This window comes from Epinephelus moara, chromosome 8 (assembly GCF_006386435.1).
Source record: "Epinephelus moara isolate mb chromosome 8, YSFRI_EMoa_1.0, whole genome shotgun sequence".
Taxonomy (NCBI): Eukaryota; Metazoa; Chordata; class Actinopteri; order Perciformes; family Serranidae; genus Epinephelus; species Epinephelus moara.
This window is the reverse complement of record NC_065513.1, coordinates 21,495,335-21,520,277: the sequence shown is the minus strand read 5'-3', so window position 1 is coordinate 21,520,277 and position 24,943 is coordinate 21,495,335. Positions and strand designations below refer to the sequence as shown.

Sequence of the window (24,943 nt, the reverse complement as noted above, 5' to 3'; positions counted from 1 at the left end):
ATATTTATTTTCCTCTCTATCAACGATACAAAAATGCATGACCCCTGTTAAACTTCATCATATTTCCCCTGACATTCCAGATATTTGTGTTAAGTGTTTGAATGTGAAGGGAACTTTGTTTCACTGTATATGGGAGTGCCCAAATATACAGATATTTTGGGAAAATGTAGTTATGTAGTTATCACGGATCGTTAAAAAGAGCATTCCTTTCAGGCCTAAGACATGTATACTTGAAATAAACCCCTACGACTTTGTTAGAACAACAAATCAAACAAAAATGATTGATTTTGGACTTCTCCATGCAAGAAGAATGATTGCATTATTAATGTAGAACCACCATCACTTCAAATGTGGAAGAAAGAGTTAGCGACATGTCTTGGGCGGGAGAGGCTGACATATAATGTTAAAGATAAACAGAGAGAGTTTGTTTAAATTTGGGACTCATTTATGTGGTTCTTGGAAAACGAAACATGTTTCACTGAGTGAAAAGAAAATGTCATATGGGTAACATAAAGTATTGATCCTGCCTTTTACTTTGCTCTATTTCATTTTACTTTATTGTTTTGGTACTTATTATATCATTTTACTATTCTATTCATTTATTTATTTCAAATTATTCACAACAACCACCTTATATTTTATCATTATTGTTATCATTATTATCAGTTTTATTTTACTTGTTTCGCCTGTGTGGGTGTGTGACTGTATGAGGGGATATATATGTGTTTATGTGTTTTGACATGAAATTTCAATAAATATACTGTTGGGAAAAAAATACAAATGATTTCAAATACAACCCAGTTTGAAAGCAGTTAATACAAGGTATTAAAGTTTGATCTCACAGGGCTGGGACTTTGTTCATATGTCTCTTCTGAGATCTCTACTCCACTTTGAATCCAGGACTTCTTCTCGGGATCTGGAGAGTCTCCATCTTTCATCCTGTCTGCAGTTATAAACGTTATAGTTAGATGCAGTCTTGTTGTCCACATGCGAACAAAATGCAAGACACAGGACTAACACCTGCCTACCTGTGAACCATAATGCTAATAGCTAACATTACATGAGAGGCACAAAAACGCTAATTACTTCATTAATTGATAACCTTTGCCAACTTACCGACTGGAATTTCTATTTCAATTTCTTCCTCCCTAATTGTTCTGAAAAACAAAAGACGTGATGGCGACTCTTCCTCAGAAACAACGTTCAAATACCGGATAATTTTCTCTTCATTGTCTCCATCTTCCCGACTGAGAAGCTCGTCGAAACAGTTGGGAGAGTCCGGTAAATTGAACCCGGCAGATACACACTGTCGGAGCCACTCCACTCGTAAATCGTCGTGGACCATGTTGTCAACGTTAACATTAATGTTAGTTTACATTTTAAGAATTAAAAATATTAACTATGTCCTGTTTAACCTGTAATATGAAACTTTGTCAAAATTAGCCTGCAGTTTGTAGCTTTAACAACTAAGTTAAGTTACTACGCTGTAGTTGAGCCATTTGACGTTGCCGTGGCAACCTCTAAACGTCTCGCGCTTCCTGCCTACTACTGTAGCTGGGAGACAAATAAAAGGGAAATTTGTTCCCAGAGTAATGACTGCAAGGAGGTGTCGAGCTGAGCCACATTATTTCCAAAAGTCACTAGACCATAGATAGTCGGATATAAAGTCTACTTTATATACAGTCCCGAAGCACAACTCAGGTTTGTCATAGTCATCCAGCCAAAATAAATCAACATAAATGGATGTCAGTTAGCAAAGGGTACATCTCGTGTCCTCAGACAGAAGAGCAAAACTTAAAACGAACCTCATTCTCAATCTGATTACACATATTTTCCACTAAGTATTAAAAAAAAAGAAAAGAATTCCCACCTTGTGGTTGTATGCTTCCATGCACAAGTCAAGTTGCAGTCTACATCCATGTCTGCTTCACAAACATCTTCCCCCCGGCTACACAATATCTATACAATCAGCACAGTTTATAGGTGGGCACCCAAAACTAGTGTCACCAAGTCAGCAGCATCGTACTCAAATGTTACCTCTTCTGTTCCTGATTTATGATGTTGATTAATGGTATGAAAAGAACATTATGATGTCACAGTGAAGTTGACCTTTAACCTTTTGGATATAAAGTGCCATATCACTTCATCATTTCATGCTATTACGACATTTCTGTGCACTTTTGTCATAATTAGTGTATGAATTCTCAAGTTTTGGCCAAAAACATGTTTTGTGAGGTCACAGTAACCTTGACCTTTGACCACCAATTTATAATCAGTTCATCGCTGAATCCAAGTGGACAGCTGTGCCTGATCTGAAATAATTCCCTCAAGCGACGGACATGCAACATGAATACATAATGCCTCCGGCCACAGCTTTTGCTGACATGGAGGGAAAAGTATATATGTGGTAAAATGTTTCAGCTATTAATACATCACTATGAATACATAATCTATGTAATTTTGTTATATTATTATAATTTTGATTTGCCAGCTGCTTTATTTAGTATTCATTACATTACTTCTGTCGTTTTGTCTTTGTCACATTGAGCCCATCTGAAAACAAAATAAAAGTTTGGTGTGTGAAGTTTGATGGTTTTTTTTGTTTTTTTAAAATATATATTTCCTGTAATTTCTTTATGTTAGAGCAGTACAGAGCTTGCTATCAATGTGGTGCTGTTTCAGATACTAATAAAAATCACTTGGGTAGCAGGTTTAATTGACATACTGTATCAAGGAATAAGAAATGTACAAACAGAGGAGTTACTGGTTCAGACAACTGATTGAATTTGATTAAAAAAAAATGATACAAAGTGTCTTTTCTAACAATCCCTCTCCAGTGTATGGCACCAAGCCTTACATTTGGAGTGTGTGTGTGTGTGTATTTAATACATATCTCAATTAAAGTAATGCTTAAAAAGAAGCACAAAGGTTTCTTGACAAAATTACAGATTGTATTTTAAAATAAAAACAGCTGCTTCACATTCTGGCCCTAAAACATATATAAAATGCTGGTACCAGAAGAGGGACAAATGTGTTGATGTTATTCCATTAAGCATTTCTTTACCCAGACACAATAAAGAATGCAGTTATGGGCTTTGACGGGAAAAAAAACTCAAAACAAATACAATTTATTATTGACAAGAGGATGATTTTCTCAAAAGAATTAAAACATGGAGTGTTTGTCAATGAAATATTAAAATGAATAGCAAGATTGGGGCTACATTAGAATAATTTACAATACTCCTTCAACCAACCCCTATTCCAATTTAATGTTAATTTCAGGTGAATAATTACTTATCAAACATCACTCGTCCCAATAAAACAGTGACTGTCACCTGTGTCATTAAGATTTGATATCATATTGTTCCACAGTTAAAACTTAACACACACAAGGTCCAAACTTTCAAAAATGTGTGGCAGTATTTTACTGTAGTAAACTGTGTTTCCAGTGAATACTGCAATCTCAATATTGCAACAATGATGACAATAACGTCTCCTTCCCTTAGCAAAAAAATCCCAAAACCAATTTTAACAACAAAATTAGCAAATTCTACTAATACGTGATATTAGTACACAATTCAATGTTCTCCCAGTAAGATTTAATACAGCCAAGCCACTGCGTTGAATATGGATCTCAAATTTCTCAAAGTAAAGGCTCTGGACCAGCAAAGCTGAGTCAACAAATGTGTGGAATGTTAAATTGAACAGTAAGTGGTAGACGCATAGGCAACACTGTGAATGCACAAAAGTAAAAATCACATCCTGTCAACATTCATCTTTAATGCTGATAAATTTTAAAATATAATAAATTAAAAAATAATTCTGTAAAAGTATATACATCTTATCACACAACTGCCCAAGCACTTTTCAATACTGACAAGTCAAAGATCCTTCGTAGTGTTTTGGTAGCACGAAGTAAGAACACAAGGGGGATAAATGATACAGTATGTTGTCATTTGGTTGTACTTTAGTAAGGCAAGTCAGTGCAACAAAAAGTGGGGCAATAACTACGTTACTGAGAGGTGGCTCACTACCCAGTGTGTGGAAACCAGATCTGCCAAAGAGATGAAATTGAAGGAAATAGAAATCATTTTTCCCAAAGAAAAAGGTGGATATTATTTTATCTTTGATCTATTTAATGAGCCATCTATTTGCTTACTACTGTTACCTTATACCATAGACCGTATAATAAAGATGGACGACATGACAGCATCCCAGAGGTGAAGCCAAAACATCTCCATTGCACCCTGGTGGCTGACTGCAGTATAGGTCATAAAAAAAGGTCAAATAAATTTTTCCCCAAAGATGTTTTCTGTCATTTCAGGTAGTTCTTATCACACTGGTGTATGTTCAGTGTTCATTTTTCTTATCAGTTTGGTTTTAATTAGTCATTTGAAACTGCAGAAATGGGGTTTGACTTCATGAATGACAGCTGTGTGTGCCAATCAGTGTGCTTGTGATCAATGGTGCTGCTCATGGTTGGTCGAACAGGTGTTTGGGCAGGAACTCAACACCACTGGAGATCACCACTGTGCAGATTCTGACACCAGAACTTTGGCTTCATTTTTGTAAAGTGGGGTAAGTGGAGACATGTTGTCCATCTTTATAAACAGTGTATGTCTCACACTTATCTTAGTACATTAGCTTTTTTACTTATCTATTCTAAGTTTGGCGGATGTGGTTTTCCACACAAGTGATATCAACAACTGTTTCCCATAATGCCTCTGTAGAAAATTGAAGGTTTTAGCATACGAGTAACATTTCAAATTTGAGCCTCTCACTTCAACCTCACAAAATGTTCTGCAATGAAGCAAACTGATCCTGGTAATAATTACCCTGTGTTAGATAAATGTGCAAGAAGAAAACATTTCTCAACAGCACATTCTGTACTGTCTGTGTTCTTGAAATTGTTGGAAAGGCAGCATGTTTTAATCCAAAGTTTGTGATGCTATCCATAGAGTTTCCTGAAATGAACTAATTTGATGAAGATGACAAGACAAATCAAAATCCCCTCATGACTTCTCTGGAATATGCCTTTGCAAGTATGGGACCCTGCTGGCTTCTTTTGGCTCCGTTTACCACAGAACAGTGTTACCAGATAGTCTCTTCACAGTAGGCCTTCGTGCTCAAAACTGGAGGGCAGGAGAGAGAAGGAAAAGGGGCAAAACTTGACTCCGCTCCCACTGTAGAATTTATTCTGAAACTCCACCCTGAGAAAGAAACAAACAGCTGCCATGACTACAAAACACTCAGATAATTCAAAGCACTTTGGCTCTTTCAATGACACAAGCACTTGAGCAGTTACTGTCATCATACCAGTGCAGCCGGAGGGCATGAAGGAATGCAGAAAGACCCTCCATTACCAAGAGGATGGACACAGTGAGGACGGCAAACAGGCCAAAGACAGGCACCAGGAATAAAACCCCAAGTTGGGTATTTATTCGTAGTCCTACTCGCATCACCATGGTCCACAGCACCTCTGATAGCTCTGTGAAAGCCCAGAGAAGAGCATGTTTACCATCCACTGAGGGATTTACAACAAACAGACACAAACTGTACATGTCAGTTACTAATATTCAGGCTGCTCTCATGTCATGAATCTACACATGTTGGCTAGACTCCTATTAATTTCTATAATGTCATTACTAAAGTTACAAAAATTTGAATGGATTTGGCATCACTGATAAATGGCCTGTGGGTTTAAATTTGTTCTGAGGGACTGGTCTACTTCAGGTCCACACTTCAACTTTACATGTCAGAGTTATGATTAAAAGGGACTCCAAGTAGTTTTGACAACCTGTTGGGATTTCTGCAACATTTCCATCACTGCTCAATTATAATCAATCAATTTTTCAATTTTATTTATAAAGCCCAATATCACAAATCACAATTTGCCTCACAGGGCTTTACAGCATACGACATCCCTCTGTCCTTATGACCCTCGCAGCGGATAAGGAAAAACTCCCCAAAAAAACCCCTTTAACTGTTTTCTTAAGGCATCCCTGTAATTAATTTTCCATGTAATTACATAAAATACTGTGCATAAGCATGTTTCATGAGAATTTGTTCCTGTGCAGTGAAGGAAAAGACAGAAAAAAGTGAATAAATAAACTATTAATTTAATTATCCAACTATATTTTTTAACCTCTTACACACTGAAAATATAAAAAGCTGCTTTAAACACGTACCATGTAATAGCTCAATGGTGTTCATTATGTCTTTAGTTTCTGATAATGACTTTAGTTGTTCTTTTATCTCAGACAAGTTAGGATGTTATATACCTTGACATGTTTCGGCGGAAACTTCTGCCTTCCTCAGAAGTGTCACTTGGTGGTGGTTGTGATGCGTGGCGTGATCATCCTGTCAAAATTGACAGGACGGTCACACCTCCCTAATATCAGCTGACTGACATATCAGCTGATAAAGACGTGTCACAACCACCACCAAGTGACACTTCTGGTAAAAACCCTAAAACTTTTTTTGGTAAGTGGGCTATGATACGGTGCTAGTTAAAGCGACGTCAGCTGCAACCTGCCTCCGTGCCCCTCGAAAGATGGCACAAAGCAGGAACAGGAGTTGCACCCAGCGCCAGACCTCGCACTTTCCAGGACACAAAAGATGCAGCATGTGTCCTGGGCCTTACATGTGCATGCTGTGTTGCTCTTTACTAATGTGCTTTACAGAAAATGTTATATACTGTGTATTTGAGAGTCGACAGAGGAACAAACACACAGTGGCTATCATCTGTCATCATAATAATGGTTGACATGTGATACACACCTACAAGAACAAAAGTAAATCCTTTGTTACAAAAATATGAAGTGGCTCTTTTATTTGGAAAAAAAAACCTTTGTCTAATTACACTACTCTTGAGCTATATTTACAATTATGTACACTCACTTTGCATTCAGTGCGTTTGTATGGGTATGAAGGAGGGACAAACTACCTGTGTGTTGCACTGTAAACCATTATACTCACGTGCATGTGCCAGGCTCAGAGCCCAGAGCCTTAGGTAGGAGGCTGTGTTGGAGACGCAACCCAGGCAATACTCTATAGTGTGGATGGCCTGATGCAAGAACTCATCTGCAAAGTCAAACTATCACAACAATAAAAAAAAAACAAAAAAACCTCAGTATCACTGTTGGAAACCAGTAACAAATGCCAATGGTTGCTTAAGATTAATGTGTAACTCTGCAGTTGTTTTACTGTTGCTGACCTCCGCTGTCTGGTGCTCTCCACTACAGGAGAGATCACTGTGACTGCTGCCCTCCTCCATATCATGAGCCCTCATCAGGTAAAGCTCCTCTTCACTGTTACGCCGCACACGTTCATATCCCTGAAAACACACAGAAAACTACTCAGATCTGCATACAGTCAGAGAACAAATATTTGGAAATGTTTTTAGGCAGTATGCAAACATTCACAGACAGACATGTGCTTTCAAACTCTCACCCTGTACATTCCTAGGCGTTGGCCTCCATTGTGAAGCCAATAAAGGTAAATGGGTTTCCCCAGGAGTAACACAGGCACTGAGAGAACAGCAATTACCACTAGAAACACCTGCAGGCCACTCTGAAAGAAGCAAAACAAAAGTTATGATCTGTCTCAACAACATCTGAAGTGTGTTTGAAACATCTGTTTTAGCATAATACAAATGATCAACAAGAGGACATGTATAACACAGCACAACATTAGATTCATTATGTTCTGTAAAAAAACAGGGACACAAGTTGTACTGTAGGAAGAATGGAGCATCATTGCATCAGCTTCTCACCTGTCCTGGGTAGAGGGGCTGCACTGGATCACCCTGAATGAGGAACATGTTTATGAAGTGGATGAGGATGCTCGGAGCTTCTGTGGAGTCCTTAGCAGTGAAGGCCAGCCACTTGTAGAATATCATGAACACCAGGTAGCCAAACAGACACAGCAGGAACAGGAGCTCAGGGAGGAAAACCAAGTACAGGTTGTACTCCTTTCTAAAGTGCCTGTTTTTGGTGACAAAAATAAGGCAGGCTATTAAAAACTATAACATCTAACATTAAAGGTATACTAAAAAGGATTTTCCTTTTTTTCTCGAAAAAAGATAATGTATTGACTCATACAAAGGAAATCCCTCTCAATTGTCACTTACAACCCACTATAAGTGTGTGACGGTATGTTTGACTGCAGGAACTCTTCCCTCTGCCTGTGTTTTCCTATTTTCCTCTTATTTTGCTATGTTTGGGATTTTCCCCAGGCACAGTGCGCATGTAAGACTTTACAAAAAAAGTAGCAAGCAGGTGCCAGACTGGAAGCAGCAGGCATCCGAGAGGAAGCTACTAATACTGTGGACACAGCATCAAACCCCCCCCTCAAATATAGCGAGAAGAATTCCAACAAAGTATACCTTTTAAGGTCCAGTGTGTAGGATTTAGGGACATCTATTGGCACAAATAGTACAAAATATTCATAACTATGTTTCTATTACTTTATAATCACCTGAAAATAAGAGTCTTTGTGTTTTTGCTACCTTAGTTGAGTCATTTATATCTACATACGGAGTGGGTACTCTTCCATGGAGTCCGCTATGTACAGTAGCCCAGATAGGGCCATTCACGTTTTCACATTTTCTTTTTTTTTTTGCGTCAGCCACCGTAGTTCTCCTACATGCTTTGCACATGGCAGAAGTTTCAGTTCTCAGTCTCAATGCTGGATGCCACTAAATCCTACTAATAAGAACTTTAAGGGCTATACAAGGTTAAAACAAACAAACAAACAAACAAACAAACAAACAAACAAACAAACAGGTACTTACAAGTGATTATAAGTGCTGAGGATGACTCCAAAGCTCATGTGTATGATGCCCACTATCACTGACATCTTCATCTTATAGGAGTTCAGAAATGTAAGGCGGTTTGTTGCTAAGTTCCAAATCTGTGCAATGGAAAGAGAGAGAAATACTTTAATGCAGAACTGGTAGTTTATATTGGTAAAATATTAACTCCAGTAATGTTATCTAAATCTCATAAAGAAAAGCTAGCTGTGTTTTGTTCACTGCTTCAGCCACGTAGAGACGGCATTATTGGATGTAATATTATTATTTCAACACAAGTGATTCAACAACTTCAATTTCAGAAATTCAACCTTCATTTTTAATAAAGAATGTACATCTCTGTGTGAGCAACATAACAGCTAATCAGGCGAACAACCTACTAAGCCTGATACAATTTACTATAGCAGCAATAGACAATAACTGCTTCACATTTCATTGCTGTTTCATAGTCCTTGTTGCTACAATACTAATTCAATATTATTGCACCAAAAGAATTTTATACACCATCTTAATCAACAGGTTTAAGATGGACAAGCCTATAAACAACATTATAGTATGAGAGTCTCAAGTCTTAAGTTAAAAACTGTTGATTACCTTGCACATAGAAGGTTAACCTGATCAGTTTCAGAGAAAAGCTGCAACCAGTGCACTTTTCTTTTAATCCCAGTATTACATAAAATGCTCTTGCATAATTGCTAAATTAGAAATATTTTGTTGTACGATATGATTTATAAGCCATTTCCGTAATAAATGGAAGCTACTAAAGCGAAATCAGTGACGTAAAGTGCCAACTCTTATCGTAACCAGGAAGCTTGTTATTAGACATTTCGGTCCACACACACAAAAATATACTTGTGTGCGTGTGCCCTGCTAAAATATTTCACACGACTGTGCTAACCCCAGTGATGATTAACATCTTGAGACATCTTTTTTAAAACCACCACCATGATGAGAGTCAAATAACAACATCTATGTATTCATGATGACTCTGCCTTCAGTATTCTTTACTCACTGGGTCAATTCCCAGAGGGTACGGTCCGTTGAAAACTCCCGTAACATTTGGATCCAGAGTGAGAAAACTATTCCCATGGAGATCATCTTCCCTATTAGGCACAGATAAAAACCACCAGTGTGTGTTAAATGTAGGTCATTATGAAAAAAATCTACAAACTTCATCTTATCTTTATATCTTCAAACACATTCATTGAATATCCTAACAATAAAAATAATAGCTGCATAGCTGTTTTTATTGTTACTGTCCTGTTCAGTCCTTCTTGTCATGACGTACTCACTTCCAATGCCTCTCTTTAAACATGGCCTTCACACTCCATCCAGAACCAAAGATGTTAAGGGACTTTGAAAAACAGTCATTGTATATCAAGCCAGTGTAGATGGAAAACAGGCCCATCATCAGGATGATATAACGCCCCTCAAAGAATGTGTTCCAGATCTGCACATACACATCAAATCACTTAGTTACACTTCAGACAGACTGTGTGAATATTAGGTGAAAAAAATGCTTTGCAATATTCACACACCTCATTTCTGGTGTTTTTAAGTTTACGGTTGTTCTCGTACAGCACCATCCAGAGAGCAAACACAGCCATGATAGCGCCATGACCCAGGTCCCCGAACATCACAGCAAACAGGAACGGAAATGTGATGATTGTGAAAGGAGCTAAAAATGAGAAAAAAAATCTGAATAAGTTAAAGTTATAAATATATAACTAATAACTGGTAACTGACTAGTTATAACATTCCTACACATTTTCCATTTCAAAATTCCATACTTTTCCAGGCTCAAATTTCCAGAGATCGCAGTAGATTTTTTGTACTCATCTGAGTACAAACAGCTAGATGTTTATTAAGTAAATAAATTATTTAAAATCCAACTTTTAACAGATTTGTTGCAATTTGACTATGTACGCTTATTAGTTTCTAAATATTTGACTGTTCGCAGGTACTAAAGCTCATACAAATCGATTAATACTAAACACAGACAAGTTCATCTCTGCCCAAAGAGAAAGTAAACTTGCAGGTGTTACCCATAATTGTACTGTTTCCACTTAACATGCTGAATAAATAATATTATATTAGGGTTATTCTCATAATATTTAATCTCTTTTATAAATTGGAACCAAAAATGAGTAGAAAAAAGTTAAATTATTATTGTTTTAAAGATATTTTTTGGGCATTTTAGCCATTAATCGATAGGACAGACAAGTGTGAAAGGGGGAGAGAGAGAGGGAGTGACATGCAGCAAAGGGCCACAGGCTGGAGTCGAACCCGGGCCGCTGCGGCAACAGCCTTGTACATGGGGCATCTGCTCTATCCACTAAGCCACCGATGCTCCGAAAAAAGTTAAATTATTTGATTACTATAAATGATTTCCGTAAATGTAGACGTTATAATGGTGGCATCTTCCCATTACATTAGTTCTGTATTGAACTTTGGTAACATTAGGCATGTGTTATCACAGGAGAGGGTGTTGAACATTTACATTAAAAGGATCTTGATTTTTCTGGTTTTCATCCATGGCTGTTGTGCGACACATTCATGTTGTTGTCACATCTTTGAAAAATAAAATCACAGAAAAGGCAAAGGATCACACTTACCAGGGTTAACCTCTCTGTAACTGCCCACTCCATAGGCGTCCACAATGTTCTGGAAACCAGAGGTAAATTTGTTGGTCCTTATCAGGGTGGGGGGAGTGTCAGTGGTGGGGATTCGATTGACAAAGGATGGAACTGTTGCTCCGCTTTTTCTCTGAAATATCAACATCAAATCAAAACGTCAGCATGTTGCCTTAAACTAGGCAGCACATGTAAATCAAAAATCAAAATCTGAACAACCCGTTGTGCAACATGGTAAATAAAATTCTGTGGGAAGAGTTATTCCCATTAGCACATCTTTGTATTTCTTTCTTCTAAATACACACTATGTCCTGTAACCCTGCAAACTGAAAGAACAGTGGCCTTTCTGTGTCCTCAGCAAGTCATTTAAATTTCCTTTTCTTAAACTAAAGAGAAAAAAATAACAGCAATGCCTCAACTCAGTACTTGACAACAATACTCCAGCTCATAAAGCAACTGCCCCGGTTAAATAAACAGAAAAAGAAAGCCTGCAGCAAAGCCAGAGTGAAAAATAGAGCAGCTCTGTTTAAGAGTTTCCTCACCGATCCTTCCTCCAGCGCCCTCCGCAGCGTGGGAATATCATTAACAGGACACCACACTTCTGCGATCAGACACTTGTTCGTAACATCAAAACTACACAGGTTCAGAATATAGTAGATGGCCTTCATCTTCTTGACCTGGATGACCCAGGTGTAGACGGATTCAGAGGCCTTAATCAAGACCTGTTTCAGGTAGTCCTCTGTCCTATGAAGAACCTGCACAGGGTAAGAGATAAACAGGACTCTTAGTGTGGTACATTGTGTTAAAGAAGCAGTGTGAAAGATTTAGAGGGTTGTAGTGGCATTTAGCGGCGAGGAGTGCAGACTGCAACCAGTTGAAACTTCCCACGGCTAGAACTCCTTCAGTGTTCGTTGTTTAGGAGTTTTTTTCTTAAAAGGGAGTTAACCAGGTGATTAAAACCAGTAAAAACACTGAATGAAGCAGTTTCATGTTACAAATCAGTGTATCTCAAATGCTGTTTGGCTCGTCTGAGACAGGCAGCGAGCCCAGCACCTGCTATTGTGGGCTCACCTTTTTCTTTCATAACTTAAGATCCAGACGTTCAGGAGGTTTTTAGCGGGAGCCAAATCATCTGCAGAGGTCTCTCGAAAACAAATAGTCCCAGTAATTTAAACCGGTAAACACACTGAATAAAGCAGTTTCACGGAAAAAAAACGAATTGTTTTTTTTCAACCCTACTCGACACAGAGGGGCTACCTATAACATGGAGGTGCAACATGGTGGACTCCATGGACAAAGACCTGCTCCCTATGTAGGTATAAACAGCTCATTATAAGGTAACGAAAACACAACAACTTTTCATGTGATGATACACTAAAGAAACATACTTCTAATATTCCATTTCTGCCAATATATCCCCCTAAATCCTACACACTGGACCTTTACAAGATATTCAAGACTTTCAAAAAAAGGGCAAAGTTTATAAACCTAGACAATTTTTAAAATTTCTGTGATTATTAATGGAACATTAACAGAGAAAAACAAGCATCAAGTCTCGATTTTAACAAGAGGAATTTGTGTTTCTGTGTGAACAAGAGAGACAAAGAGCAGATGAAAAAAAAGCATGCATTAAAGAGAGAAAAAAAACGAGTTCAACTTTCAGCTGAGGTCTCATGTTGATCATGTGCTACAGGGGGTGAGTGCAATTCTAGTTTTCAGTCACAGTAGGTTCAAGCTACCCAATGATTCACTCAGCTGGCCCTGTAACTGCCAGGACTGACGTACAAGAAGTGAAAACTGGGTTGATCTTTTAGAAAATAAAGCCATTTCATTTTCTTCTTTACTTCTTTGACCATAAAACACCAGCTCAAATGAAAAACCCTAACTGGATGTCCTGTGATTCACCAAAAACACTGAAAACTTTGTATTCTTTAATCTTACAACCCACCACCAGGAAAGAAAAACACCTGGAGAGCTCATATTCGGAATAATCTAGTTTATATTTTAACAGAGACGACAGCAAACGCATTCACAAGTAAGCCTTTCATGAATGACAAACAGAATAACTACTCATTCAGTCACTGATTGAACATCTGCATAATTAGATACCAGACAACAGACATACTGTGTGCAGATCCTGAATGCGGGTTTTTAGTCCCTCCACAACATCATTCCTCTCCTCATTGCTGCTGGGGTAGGGATACAAGTGACAGTGGTAGCTACGGAGAGAAAATCCATGTTATTCCCATTTCATCACCACAACTTATTAAAAAAACTACAGCTGCTTTTAAAAAAGGAACCATGGATAACGTGATGTAGAGTAATTACCAGTCACAGATCTTCTTAACTTTTTGACCTATTTGGTCTCCCCAGTATGAGATCAGGAACACCACACTTTTGGTCGGCTCACCCTGCAGACAGAGAATAAGAGGAAGTGTTATATGGCAATGATGACACACATGCTTCATTGATATAGAAAAAGGAAGAGTCAATCTGGACATAGAGAAGGTTTTAAAGTTACATTTCACATTTAAAAACTGTATATTTCCTAAAAATATACAAATCAAGATGTTCCTTACCAAAACAAAACTGAGAAGTACTTGTGATTGAAAGTTTATTCTTCACCTTGGAAACAGCAGCTTTCTCTACCTGCCTTTCGAAAAGCATTACTGGTGTGTTTTTTTTATGTCGAGCCTCCTCTTTTCTCATCATTGAGAAGGACACGTTAACACTGCTCATAAATTTTTATGATTTTCCATCAGTGAAAGTCTGCCCTGACATTCCACTGGTGCTGGTCACAGTCCTGCATGCCAGTCTTCTGGTCAAGCAGAGGAAATGGATAAGTCAACAGACAAGATCACAGCACTCATTGCTTGTGAGAACAGCAAGACGGCGTGGAACAGACTTCACAACAGCTTCACCAGCGTCTTTTCCATTTTTCAGGATTTTCCTTTATCTTTTGTCATTTGCCGCTTTCCACAATACTCTGTCCTGTGCACTGTTTCTTAACTAACTACCACACAAACAAAAAGGAGTGTTTTAGTGATATCTGCACCATGCACCATGTAATATCAAGCAATGTGTGTGTCTGTTTTCAATTATGCTAAACTGCGGTTACAACAAAATAATTAAAATGTTGAAAATACCAACTGTGTTGGGGTATTTCGGATATTTTTAATATTCTTCTTGTACAGCAGTAAATAGAGAATATTAGTCCTATAAAAGTCCTTACCATACTGTATGGAGGACACAGAGGTTAAGATCCAATCTGTCCTTACAAGTATTTCTTAGATGAGGCCCAACCTGTTTGCAGTTTTTCATTGTGTTGTACCAAATAAAGTACTCTGCATCTAGACAACAACGCAGAGATGCAGAGAGGTCATGGCAAACTAGAGATAACCTTGTGATGGGATCATTCCAGCAGTGATACAGCGATCCGCGACTTAAAACAAATGTGGGCCAAGGGCATAAAGTGGACGGCCAAAAGCCTCTTCCCTACTTCCTACCCCCCCCCACAGGTGTCACCAGGACCACGTTTTGCCATAATGACACACATGCACACAGACTCACAAAGTGAAAACTTTAGCACGAATCATGGACAAAGCTAATATTAAAAAAACCTACCGTGTCAGGATCTTCCAAATACTCCTCCACCTCGGCGTAGCTGAGGATGGTGTAGCCTTTACACACTCTCCAAAGCATCCGCTCAAAAGCCTCGATCTTCGTCCTCTTAATGAGCCCAGAAATGAAACTGCAAGAGAATGAGAACATTCACAAACAGCCTCACATGTGTGCCGAATAGAGCACACAGACTTTTAACTTCCAAGTATCACAATAATGATATCATAATAAAATCACAATAACCTTAAGAAAAACAAAAAACAATTCAAAGTTCATCTTAAACATTGTCTACGTTGCCACATTCAAAAAGACGTCATCTTTTGTGTAACTGCATCACAAAAAAACTTTGATGTGAAATAAGATAATATCATTGTTAATTTTTCTCTGTGTAATTATGAACTCCTGCTGGCGCTGACATCTTCACGTTAATGTTTAAACTCCAAAGCTCAAAGCGTCATGGGGAGCACCATGAGTTCGCATGTGTGAACATCTTCACTGACACGTGTGCATTTGAGCCATCTGGTTAACATCACTGTGACCACAGCTTTGCGATTACCTAAACAATCTTATATTATTCATGTCACATTGTGCCTAAGTGAACATAATACAAGATGGTTGCTGCACATGTGATACTTTCCATGTTGCAGAGTAGCAGCACAGTGACTGCAGAGACAGACCACAATTTTTTTGAGGAGTATTCACTCAAAGGATAAAGTTTCATATGAGCAAAGTGTTGTTGGCAAAGAGCCAGAGTTGCATTCAGTTACTGCAACTTGTAAACTTCCTTCCTGTTTGTGACTGTGTATAAAGTGTGCATCTGTATGTGAAAAGACTAACGGGAGTAGGAAAGGACAGAGAAAATCATTTATGGAGGAAAATAAAAGGGCAACTTGCTCCATGTGTAGCAGCAACCTATTTACATTTTCCTCAATATATCACTGTGACTTGAAAATCACATGATATTCTGATTTCATTTTTTAATGTCATGACAATCGTAAAACTGGTAAATTGTGATAGAGTGCCAACAATAATTCTAATTAAATTCATAAATCAAACACTAACATAAAGGCAGTGCTAATATGGCAAGCAGAATGCATGCCTCACCCCAGTTTGGCGCCGAGCCTTTGCATGCTGCTGTAGTCCATCATCGTGTCTTTTTCTAGGAAGGGAAACTCCTCATACTGGACTTGAAGTGGCTCTCGCTAAAAGTTAAGACAAGATACAAGGAGTGGAAAGAAGAAAATCAAAACCACATCAAAGACCAGATTCTAATTACCATATTGTAAAAAAAACCAACCTGCTATACATACAGGATGAAAATGTGTGGGTAAAGAATCCAGCTACATTACAGGATGACACACTAACCTCCGCCGTTCTCTGTACAAAACTGCGGGTGATCCGCAGCATGTGAGTGTACTCAGTCAGCTCCAGCAGATTCCTCTGCAGCTTCTCTTTATTCCTGGTGACTTCACCTAGCTCCACTTCTAGCCTCTGCAGCTGCTCCTATGAACACACACACAATGATAGTGTGCATAACAGCAATAATAATATTCATCATAATATTAAATTGAAAAACCATATATGATGATACATGAGCAAATAACTAACCATTATAGCCATGACATGCTTGGGCAAAGGAGCCACCGGATTCACGTCTCTTTCTGGCAGTGAAATGTCTGCTTTCTTGACTTCCCTCAGAAGATATCCTTTCAGAAAATAAAGAGCAAACTTACAAGAAACACTGAATTTGAAGCACAGTCTGACAGTTGTTCTCCTCTCTCAATCAGATAAAGGGTTTGGTTAATTAAGTATGGCATTTCATTCAACTAGATCTACAACCAGCTGACATTTCTTATGACTTTAGGTTCACTGGCTCTCAATTTAATTTAGTGAGAAGGTCCTCTGTGGCTTCATGTACTCCAGCTTTGCTTCGTCCTGTCTGTGGCTAAAGAATTTGATATCCTGCACAAAGCTTGACGACTTCAAATCAATGAATGGATGTATAAAAAGCATTACTGGTACTCTGCAAATTAAATTTCAATGTGCTCTTACCAAGGATCCTCTCCATCTCTTCACATTTTTTGATTTCATTGACATGTTTCCTCTGAAATGCGTTGACACTGGGGTTGAGCTGAAACAGGTGCAAGAGACATATTCACTAAACACTTGGATGATTCATACTATAGTCATTATTAAGCCAACAACACGTACAAATACCTTCAGGACAAACTATCATAAATCATTCAGTAAGTACCCGTAGGGGCCTCTTTACAGCAGCGTTTTACAACAGCTATGATCTAACGTTATGATTTCATTCCGTAAGCTGCAAGAAGAAATGGCGACGTCTGCTTTCATATTAAGTATAATTCAATGACAATTTTTTTACAGAGGCTCTGACAGTAACTGAAGATAGATGGCTGTACTTTGTCAAGTACTTTCTGCAAACTCAGCACTAACTTTTACAATTAGACAGAACTTTGTTTCAGGAGAAGAACAGCGATATTTTTCGGGACTTACGTCTCTGAACTCCACAAGCCCCAGCTCTCCGAGTTCACTGATGCAGTCGTATGCTGACCCGGACTGTAGAAACAGTTGGGCCAGACACATCTCTTCACCTCGGAGCAGAGAGCTCATTTTGACAGTTCGCTGCTGTATTTACCTGCTAATGTTACGCCGACGGGCTAATAATAATAAAAATACCTATTGCTGTGGTTTCTGTAAAATATAACACGTCAACGTCGGTTGGTAAAGTCCCTCTTGGTGCTCTTCATGGTCTGGCTCCGGTGATAAAACATTATTTGACTTGCATGACGCTGACGTTGGTTAGCTATCCTTACAGCAGAGGCTGTTCCTGTTAGCTAATGCGCTAGCCGGCGCGCGCTGTTGTTAATTCTTGCATGAAAAACTTGTTTCACCAACGTTGAGTCTGAAATTGTGAGGTATCCGCTATAAGGAGCGCTAACGTAACATATCCAATTATGTAGTCACAACTCTTCTCATAGTTTAGGAAGTTTTTAGCAGACGTCCGCTTGCCATGTTCGTAGTACTCCACGTCACTTCACTTCATCACACTGTTGAATACGATCAACTTCCACACAGTGGATGTACCTTTGACCAATGAGCACCGCCCCCCGGAGTCTGCGCACTACGCGTTCACTGACAAAACATCATTATGCCCTCAACACTGTCTGAAGGCGGATGTAAACACCTGCAGGCACAACATGGGTAAACACAAGTATCTCTTTTCTTTTTTCCACTGTTTCGTGGATTGATAGCCATTCTTTCTGAGCTTAAAGGTAAACTTTACCCATTCTCAAAAATGCTTATATTGTATTCCTACAGCCAAAGACAGTCGAAAAATATTTGTAAACATGATCAACTCTCACCTAAATCCAAAAACTACAGTGCTAAATCTCAAATTTGTAGACACATAGGATATAAAGTCTGGAGCTGCTCCATAGACAATGAATCAGGAAATATGCTCTTGACACTGAGAGCACTCAGGGGACTGCTCTGAGTCTATGGGTACATTTTCTGCTTCAGAACTATGGTAGAAAAAATAACTTATGTATAACAAATAAAAATATCATGTGAGTCCATTCATTGTCCATGGAGCAGCTCTAGACTTTGCACTCTACGACATCACAAGTTTGAGACTCACTTCTTGTTCCTGGGTTTGAGAGTGAGTAGTTCATGTTCACAAATATTAATTTAACTTTGCTAGGCAATGAAAATTACACATGGGGATACTTAACTTAAGTGGTGTCCCCTTTTAATAGGCCTACAAGTCTGTAAAGGCTGTACTACAAAAGAGTCTCATGGTCCAGTAACAGTTTACTAGAATCCTAATACAAATTTAAAGATACACAATGTTTAAATATTTATTACTTTGTTACTCTGAGAGAATGAAGCCTTATCAGGATTAATCTGCTAAGGGGGACCAGGGCAAACATTTGAAGACCCATGTAATGAAAACAGGTTTTTCTTTTTTCATCTTAGTTTTTTGGGACAATACCTACAACCAAACGTAGCTGGATGTTACTGGGTGATCCATACTGTGAAGTCAGGGGTTTAGAAAAGTAGAGAGCAGCAGCAATTATGTTATATTTGGTGCTGTCAGTATAACACTGAAACAGTATTGTGATTGCGGATGATGACCCCATGTAGTAACATCTAAAATCTGAATAAACAGTGGCCCAGAATTGAGCCCTGTGGTACTTGATTAAAAAAAAGAAAAAAAAGAAAAGAAAAATTTATTGGTCAAAGGTATTTTGAAGGATTGAGCCTAAAAAAAGTCATATAAAAAATATTTTTATTACAAAACGGTGCACCGACACAACTATTTACATTTCCACAAACATATTACAAACATGTAAAAACTATAAAATTGTAAACAATGTATCCTGGAAAAGGTAAAATTACATTTCAGTGATATTTAAATACATCATCTTATTTAACCTCTCATTGTCCCATTACCCCCCATCAGTCTGTCTTCATCACAATTTTCTCTCAGCATTTTCTCAGAGTTTTTGAGAGCAGCACTACTTCCACACCTGTCGGATTTGTCTCCACGGAGTCCCGAGAATCGAGGCAGCGATAAAGAAGAAAGCTAAGATAAGGCCCTTAGCCAGTGACTGAGAATACGGCTCACCTGGGGAGAATAAATGTAAAATAAGTAATTAACAGCAATGTCAGGATCCACTGTAGAAATGTTTCACAGCTGTAGTTGAAGTTTACCGAATGATGCACTTCAGGAGGAAGTAAAACACCTGACAGATGACATAGAACTAGACAAATTCCCACCTTTGTAATACTTGGTGATGGGGAAGGCGAGCTCAGGCCAGCACACATCATTCTTGTCACAGTCATACTCTGTGAAGTTGATCTGAAACCTGGGTTAAAAGAAAAACCGTCACACTCTTGGTTAGAATCAGTCAGGCAGTTGAAACATAAAGTAATTTATCTGGCTCAAGTTAACAACTCTCTTCATCAGTCTTACCTGGTTTTGGGTGGTCCTGTGTTGATGGGAATGTCAGTAAAGGTGACTGAGGAGGTGATGGGGAACAACTGAGTCACCATTGGGTCCACACATGGAGAGACATCACCTCCCCCACACTCCAGTGTCCAGGGGGACAGACTGTAGCTACAAATGACCAAAATAAGATTTTTGATTTTCATGACTTATAATGCTAATGAGAATTAGGACATATGGTGACTTCTAATGATCAACAGCTCCTCCTGAATTGAGAATACAATTTACACTCTACATTGAATTAAGTTTAAACCCGATTACACACCTGACTTGCAAAGCCTGGATCTCCCTTTGAGGTATGCCCTCTACCATACCAGTGATGAGACTCCAAACATGGATATGCTGGTGGGATGGCACTCCTTGGCATGAACTTTTGCTGTCTTCCATTGCTGTGCTGTTCTGAGTCACAACTGGAATTTATACAATGTGTGTGACATTTAGTTGGAGGGAAAAGTAAAATAATTTGGCAGAATGTTAAAGTTAAAATGAAAGTATAGGAAAAATAAATAAATATTATTAAAGGTATATAATGCAGGATTCTTGGGTACTGTTTGTAAACACCCACAAAAAAAAATAAGAAGAAAATACAGGCAGAGGGCAGAAAAAAACACCTCCATGCACTTATAGTGGGTCATAATTCATGATAGAGAGGGATTACTTGTGTATGAGTTTATACATTGTTTCTTTAGGAAATCCTGCAGAGTATACCTTTAACAAAAGCATGATATCATTACATAAATATGCATGGACTGCACAAAAAGAAAACTGAAGTGTTTCTTTGGACCATCTACTGTACTCACAGCCTATGTTTACCCAGTCTGTCATAGTTAGAGGATCTGGGTTTCCACTCTTTGCCACAAGTGTAGCTGTGATCAAAGCAGCCTGGAGAGAAGCAACCGTCTCTCTAGAGGAGAAAAATAAATATATTTTACTTCAGCACAAATACATATAAATAATTATCACACATGAACTCATGCTGAGCTACTAACCTCAGGAGATTACACTGAGTCAGATTCTGTTGGCTGACGGGTAGGAGACATCCTGATGTTGAATTCTCTCCAAACAGAACTGGTTTCATCTCAGCAGTGGAACAGAGTCCATCACTCACTTTTAGTTGGATCAGCAAATTATGTATTTTAGTCAAACTGTTTCGAATTAAATATACATAATTCACTATTATGCTAGGGTGAGCCAGCCCACAACAAGACCTAATGGGTTTTACCTGGTTTCCAAAGATTGACTGACGTCCTCTGTACTGAGCCTGTATTATTGTCCAAAGTGTCCACAATTCCAGCAATAACAGGCCTTCCCTCCTGATAACCTGTCAGTTAAAGTGTTTGCATGTTACCCACTATTTTCTACAAAACAGTTCACTTACACAACCATTCTCAGGACAAAGTATTTCATCTTGCTCTCACCTGGGTTCCCTGAGTTAGGCTCACCCATGACGTCTCCATTTAGAAACACAGCAGAATACCTTGTAGTTAACGCCACTGTTTGGGAGACAGAATAGCAGAAATGAGCCCAAACTACATCAAACATATGTTTCAACTATGACTGGTGATCAGTCAAATCATTAACAAGCTTTATGGGCACTTACCACTACTATTTAAAGTGATGGTCCCAACAGTGCGAGTGAGTGTGATACTTGTGATGCCATTTCCTTTCCAGTAGACTTTGTAATCAAGTGCTAAGGTCACATTCTCACATACCAGCCCCTCATCTACAGAGAAATATTAACAAGTTTAAACATGAAAGTTAATTTACAATTTAGGTTGTGTAAGTAATGGTATGTTGCAATCTTCGTACCTGAAAAGGCATCTGTGCTTGAAATAAACTGACTTGAGTCAATGGCCACTTCATCAGTAACATCCACCACAACATCACCTGGAATACATGAAAAAAATACTAATAATAATAACAAAGGCACATGGGCTCAAAGAGCTCTGAACGCACCAAAGCATTGCTACAGTATGTTTAGCAGGTAAAACATACCCCCTTGTCCATTCTTCACTCTAGTCCTCAGATCTGTTGGTCGTGTCAGTAAGGGAGATCCAGTTGGACAGGAGCGTAGCAGAGTTACGCACTCGACTTTGAAATTTTTCAAAAATGCTACAGGAGCATTGTTAACACACTGCCCGAGTACCTTCTATGGAACAGAAATATACAAGGCATTAGTTTTTAAAGCTGTGGCAACACATACAATGCAAAATATAATAATAAAAATATAAAAATAAAAAAACAACATGCACAAAACTAACCTGAGGGATCGTGAAGTACTGGTCATTTGTAGTCAAAATGGGACTTCCTTGAATATAAATATTAACTGGCTGTGGAGCTGACAAAACAGGCATTTGGAAGGACGGGCCAGGTTTAGATGTGCTAGACAAGTTTAAGAGCAAAAAAAATCAATGATGAAAATTCAAAACAAAAATGTATAAATGACTCACTCAATTGAAAAACAAAACATATATTCAATTTTCTCACATGGTGTTTCCCTGGTAGAATAGTCCAAGGTAAGGGTTGTTTTCAGGTGGAGAATTGACACATAAAAATGGAAACCAATCTGGGGAGTTTTCAGAGGATTGCACAGAGCACTGATAATCTGGAGCAGGGGAGACCTGTCCACCAAAGGGTCCTGGTAGACAGTGGGATGCAAATAGCTTCAGATCCTCAATAGAACAGTCCTGTTACAGTGGAAAATAAATAAGTCATTGTTGATTAATACAGAAAGAAATACATTTGTCTAAATTTCACTGTTCTCCTGTTAAAGAATGTAATAATGAGAGAAATGTAAATACCTTGTCACAGCAGCAGCGTACATCACATGCTCTTAACGTGAGGTCACAGGGACAAGAGCCCAGTGGTTGGTACACTTGATTTGGAATGACTGTTTTATTACCTAAAATGGATAGGATATTTATATTTACTTAAAAAATGTGGAACTCTCTTAGTTCTTGCATCCTTAGAATGAAGGCTTATTATGATGAGATCATTTTAATGAGCCTTACCAAATCCAGTATTAGCGGAAACCAACAGAGCGTGTATCTTGGCCTGGATCAGCAGTGATGCCTGAGGTGTGCCGCCCACACAGGCAGACACTTGAAGAGTCTCCAGGACACACAGTGGGTTTGGACAGCAGTCTGTGTCTGTCTCATTCTCACCACACAGACGCAGACTTTTATCCAGTCTCAGCTGAACCTGAATTGCAGTCTAGGGCCCCAAATAAAACAAACGTGAGGCATGAAGAAAAATGGATGTTTGCACAATAATATCTCTATTTGTGGGAGGTTTTCATTAATTTAAACCATGTCTAATTATCTCTTACTCAAGCATAATTATTTCGCCATGATCTGTAAATCTAATGAAAATGGTAACTGTAAGACTGACTTCTTACCTTTCCCACCTGCTCCTTTGTGAGCACCCACTGTGTTGCCTCAGATACACATGATGGAGAAGCAATGTTTCCTAAACAAGAAAACAAACTATCACCAAACAGACTATACAATCACAATCACTACTTTGTCATCTTTCTCTCTTACGTGATCCACTGAATTGGAGAATGGTGTATTCTGGCACCTTAATATTTCCAAACACAACGTATACCTGTAGCTTTTACCTGTTGTATTAGATGGAGACACTGTCCTCAGATTCAGAGAGATGTCCGACGTGTTTCCGAGCAAAAGTGAAGTGGCCCTTGGTCCATTTACAATGATATATGACGGCTGGAAAACTGTTAGACATAATGGTATCATTTCTGTTCACTGATTTAGCTTCATAACAGTATTTCATAATAAATCAAACTGACGTTACTTTCAACGTTAGCACGGGTTTCTTCTAAGTTAGCTCTTGGTTAGAGCTTTAGCGTTAGCTAAGTTTGCTAATGTAGCCTTAGCTATTTGAATGTAAAACTGTATTAACTGTGTGTATGAAGATAAATATTAAGGTCTTACCAAGATTGTTTTGAGTGTGAGCCAAAGAAATGAACATTAAAACACTAATATCAACGAATAATATATTAACCACGTTAGCCATTTGGTTCACTTCAGATTATATAGTCGACATATTGGTAAACTGTTTGTTTCCTGGCAACGCATAACCTGTGTTAAACCAATCACAGCCTCGAAAAGTTCTTCTTCTGGGGAAACAAGGCAAACAAATTATACTTAAAAATACAACAGCGACCTCTTCTGGCCGGTTGTGGAACATGCATGCAACTACAGTTCAATGGACAGCCTTAACAAGTAAGCAGGTAAGTAAGTTGGTAAGTAAAATTTATTTATACAGTGCTTTTTGTAGACATAGGTCACAATGCAATAAAAAGACAAAGTGACTGCGTCGGCCACACAGTGAAAAGTGCACAACTTGCAAAACTAACAACTGCACACACACACAAGAAAAAATAAAAATTCACACAACACAACAACAATAAACACAATTTGAAAAATACAGCCCTAGTGCACACAAGTTACTTAAATGCCTGTCTAAACAGGTGTGTCTTTTGCTGGCTTTAAAGAGTCAGCAGGGAGCAGACAGAGCATTCCAAAATTTATTGAAATATAGGTAATAATGATAATAATAATAATAAGAAGAAGAAGAAGAAACTTTTCACACAAAAAGTACAGTAGTACAAGAAATCCTCATGCCATGTTTGAGTCATGTTTGTAGGTCTCAGATCAAGCTGTAATATTCAATTAAATATCATTTAGGAATTTTACAAATAACTGCTCCTATCCGCCTATATATCCATGTTATCTACTCTAACAATTATTTTAAAAATGTGGGGGACTTGGGGAAGTCAGTGCCTCTAAAGCAAGAGCCAAAGAATGCCTGCTAGATCGTATT

General features: G+C 38.4%; 3 protein-coding genes across 3 annotated transcripts in view; all 3 read right to left on the bottom strand.

Moving 5' to 3' along the window:
* dnah10 (dynein axonemal heavy chain 10) overlaps positions 1-1,427 on the bottom strand; it is a 29,081-nt gene extending 27,654 nt beyond the window's left edge. Inside the window, exons 1-2 of the mRNA XM_050050026.1 lie at positions 1,117-1,427; positions 843-943 (exon numbers count right to left, since the gene is read on the bottom strand). Coding sequence (XP_049905983.1) covers positions 843-943; positions 1,117-1,345 — 330 coding nt within the window. The 5' untranslated portion in view covers positions 1,346-1,427. The remainder of the gene's footprint in view (positions 1-842; positions 944-1,116) is intronic.
* Positions 1,428-2,704: 1,277 nt separating this feature from the next.
* Positions 2,705-18,142, bottom strand: atp6v0a2b (ATPase H+ transporting V0 subunit a2b). Its single transcript, XM_050050042.1, has 20 exons — positions 17,584-18,142; positions 17,119-17,197; positions 16,675-16,772; positions 16,432-16,569; positions 16,171-16,268; positions 15,070-15,196; positions 13,774-13,856; positions 13,571-13,664; positions 11,988-12,200; positions 11,428-11,578; positions 10,351-10,490; positions 10,105-10,262; positions 9,825-9,915; positions 8,795-8,913; positions 7,775-7,985; positions 7,453-7,572; positions 7,217-7,336; positions 6,979-7,096; positions 5,317-5,488; positions 2,705-5,210 (listed from the first exon to the last, which is right to left on the bottom strand). Exons 1-20 carry the CDS (start codon positions 17,698-17,700, stop codon positions 5,108-5,110), a joined length of 2,550 nt encoding a protein of 849 aa, XP_049905999.1. The 5' UTR covers positions 17,701-18,142; the 3' UTR covers positions 2,705-5,107.
* A 1,222-nt stretch (positions 18,143-19,364) lies between these two features.
* Positions 19,365-24,182, bottom strand: tctn2 (tectonic family member 2). Its single transcript, XM_050050044.1, has 18 exons — positions 24,052-24,182; positions 23,718-23,831; positions 23,496-23,566; positions 23,110-23,311; positions 22,900-23,000; positions 22,586-22,785; positions 22,360-22,480; positions 22,094-22,247; positions 21,908-21,985; positions 21,699-21,821; positions 21,517-21,591; positions 21,321-21,419; positions 21,088-21,205; positions 20,899-21,002; positions 20,364-20,508; positions 20,066-20,209; positions 19,870-19,958; positions 19,365-19,717 (listed from the first exon to the last, which is right to left on the bottom strand). Exons 1-18 carry the CDS (start codon positions 24,131-24,133, stop codon positions 19,608-19,610), a joined length of 2,130 nt encoding a protein of 709 aa, XP_049906001.1. The 5' UTR covers positions 24,134-24,182; the 3' UTR covers positions 19,365-19,607.
* Positions 24,183-24,943: the final 761 nt, after the last annotated feature.

What these genes read in the sequence shown, in the direction of transcription:
- tctn2 (XM_050050044.1), bottom strand. Translation starts at nt 24,133, where the DNA reads ATGGCTAACGTGGTTAATATATTATTCGTTGATATTAGTGTTTTAATG. An exon ending in CAAAGGAGCAGGTGGGAAAG is followed by an intron (nt 23,312 to 23,495) that starts GTAAGAAGTCAG and finishes TTGGGGCCCTAG; the next exon opens with ACTGCAATTCAGGTTCAGCT. An exon ending in TTCTACCAGGGAAACACCAT is followed by an intron (nt 22,481 to 22,585) that starts GTGAGAAAATTG and finishes AAACTTGTCTAG; the next exon opens with CACATCTAAACCTGGCCCGT.
- atp6v0a2b (XM_050050042.1), bottom strand. Translation starts at nt 17,700, where the DNA reads ATGAGCTCTCTGCTCCGAGGTGAAGAGATGTGTCTGGCCCAACTGTTT. An exon ending in GGCTTGTGGAGTTCAGAGAC is followed by an intron (nt 17,198 to 17,583) that starts GTAAGTCCCGAA and finishes CACCTGTTTCAG; the next exon opens with CTCAACCCCAGTGTCAACGC. An exon ending in ACCCTCTGGGAATTGACCCA is followed by an intron (nt 8,914 to 9,824) that starts GTGAGTAAAGAA and finishes TCCATTGCACAG; the next exon opens with ATTTGGAACTTAGCAACAAA.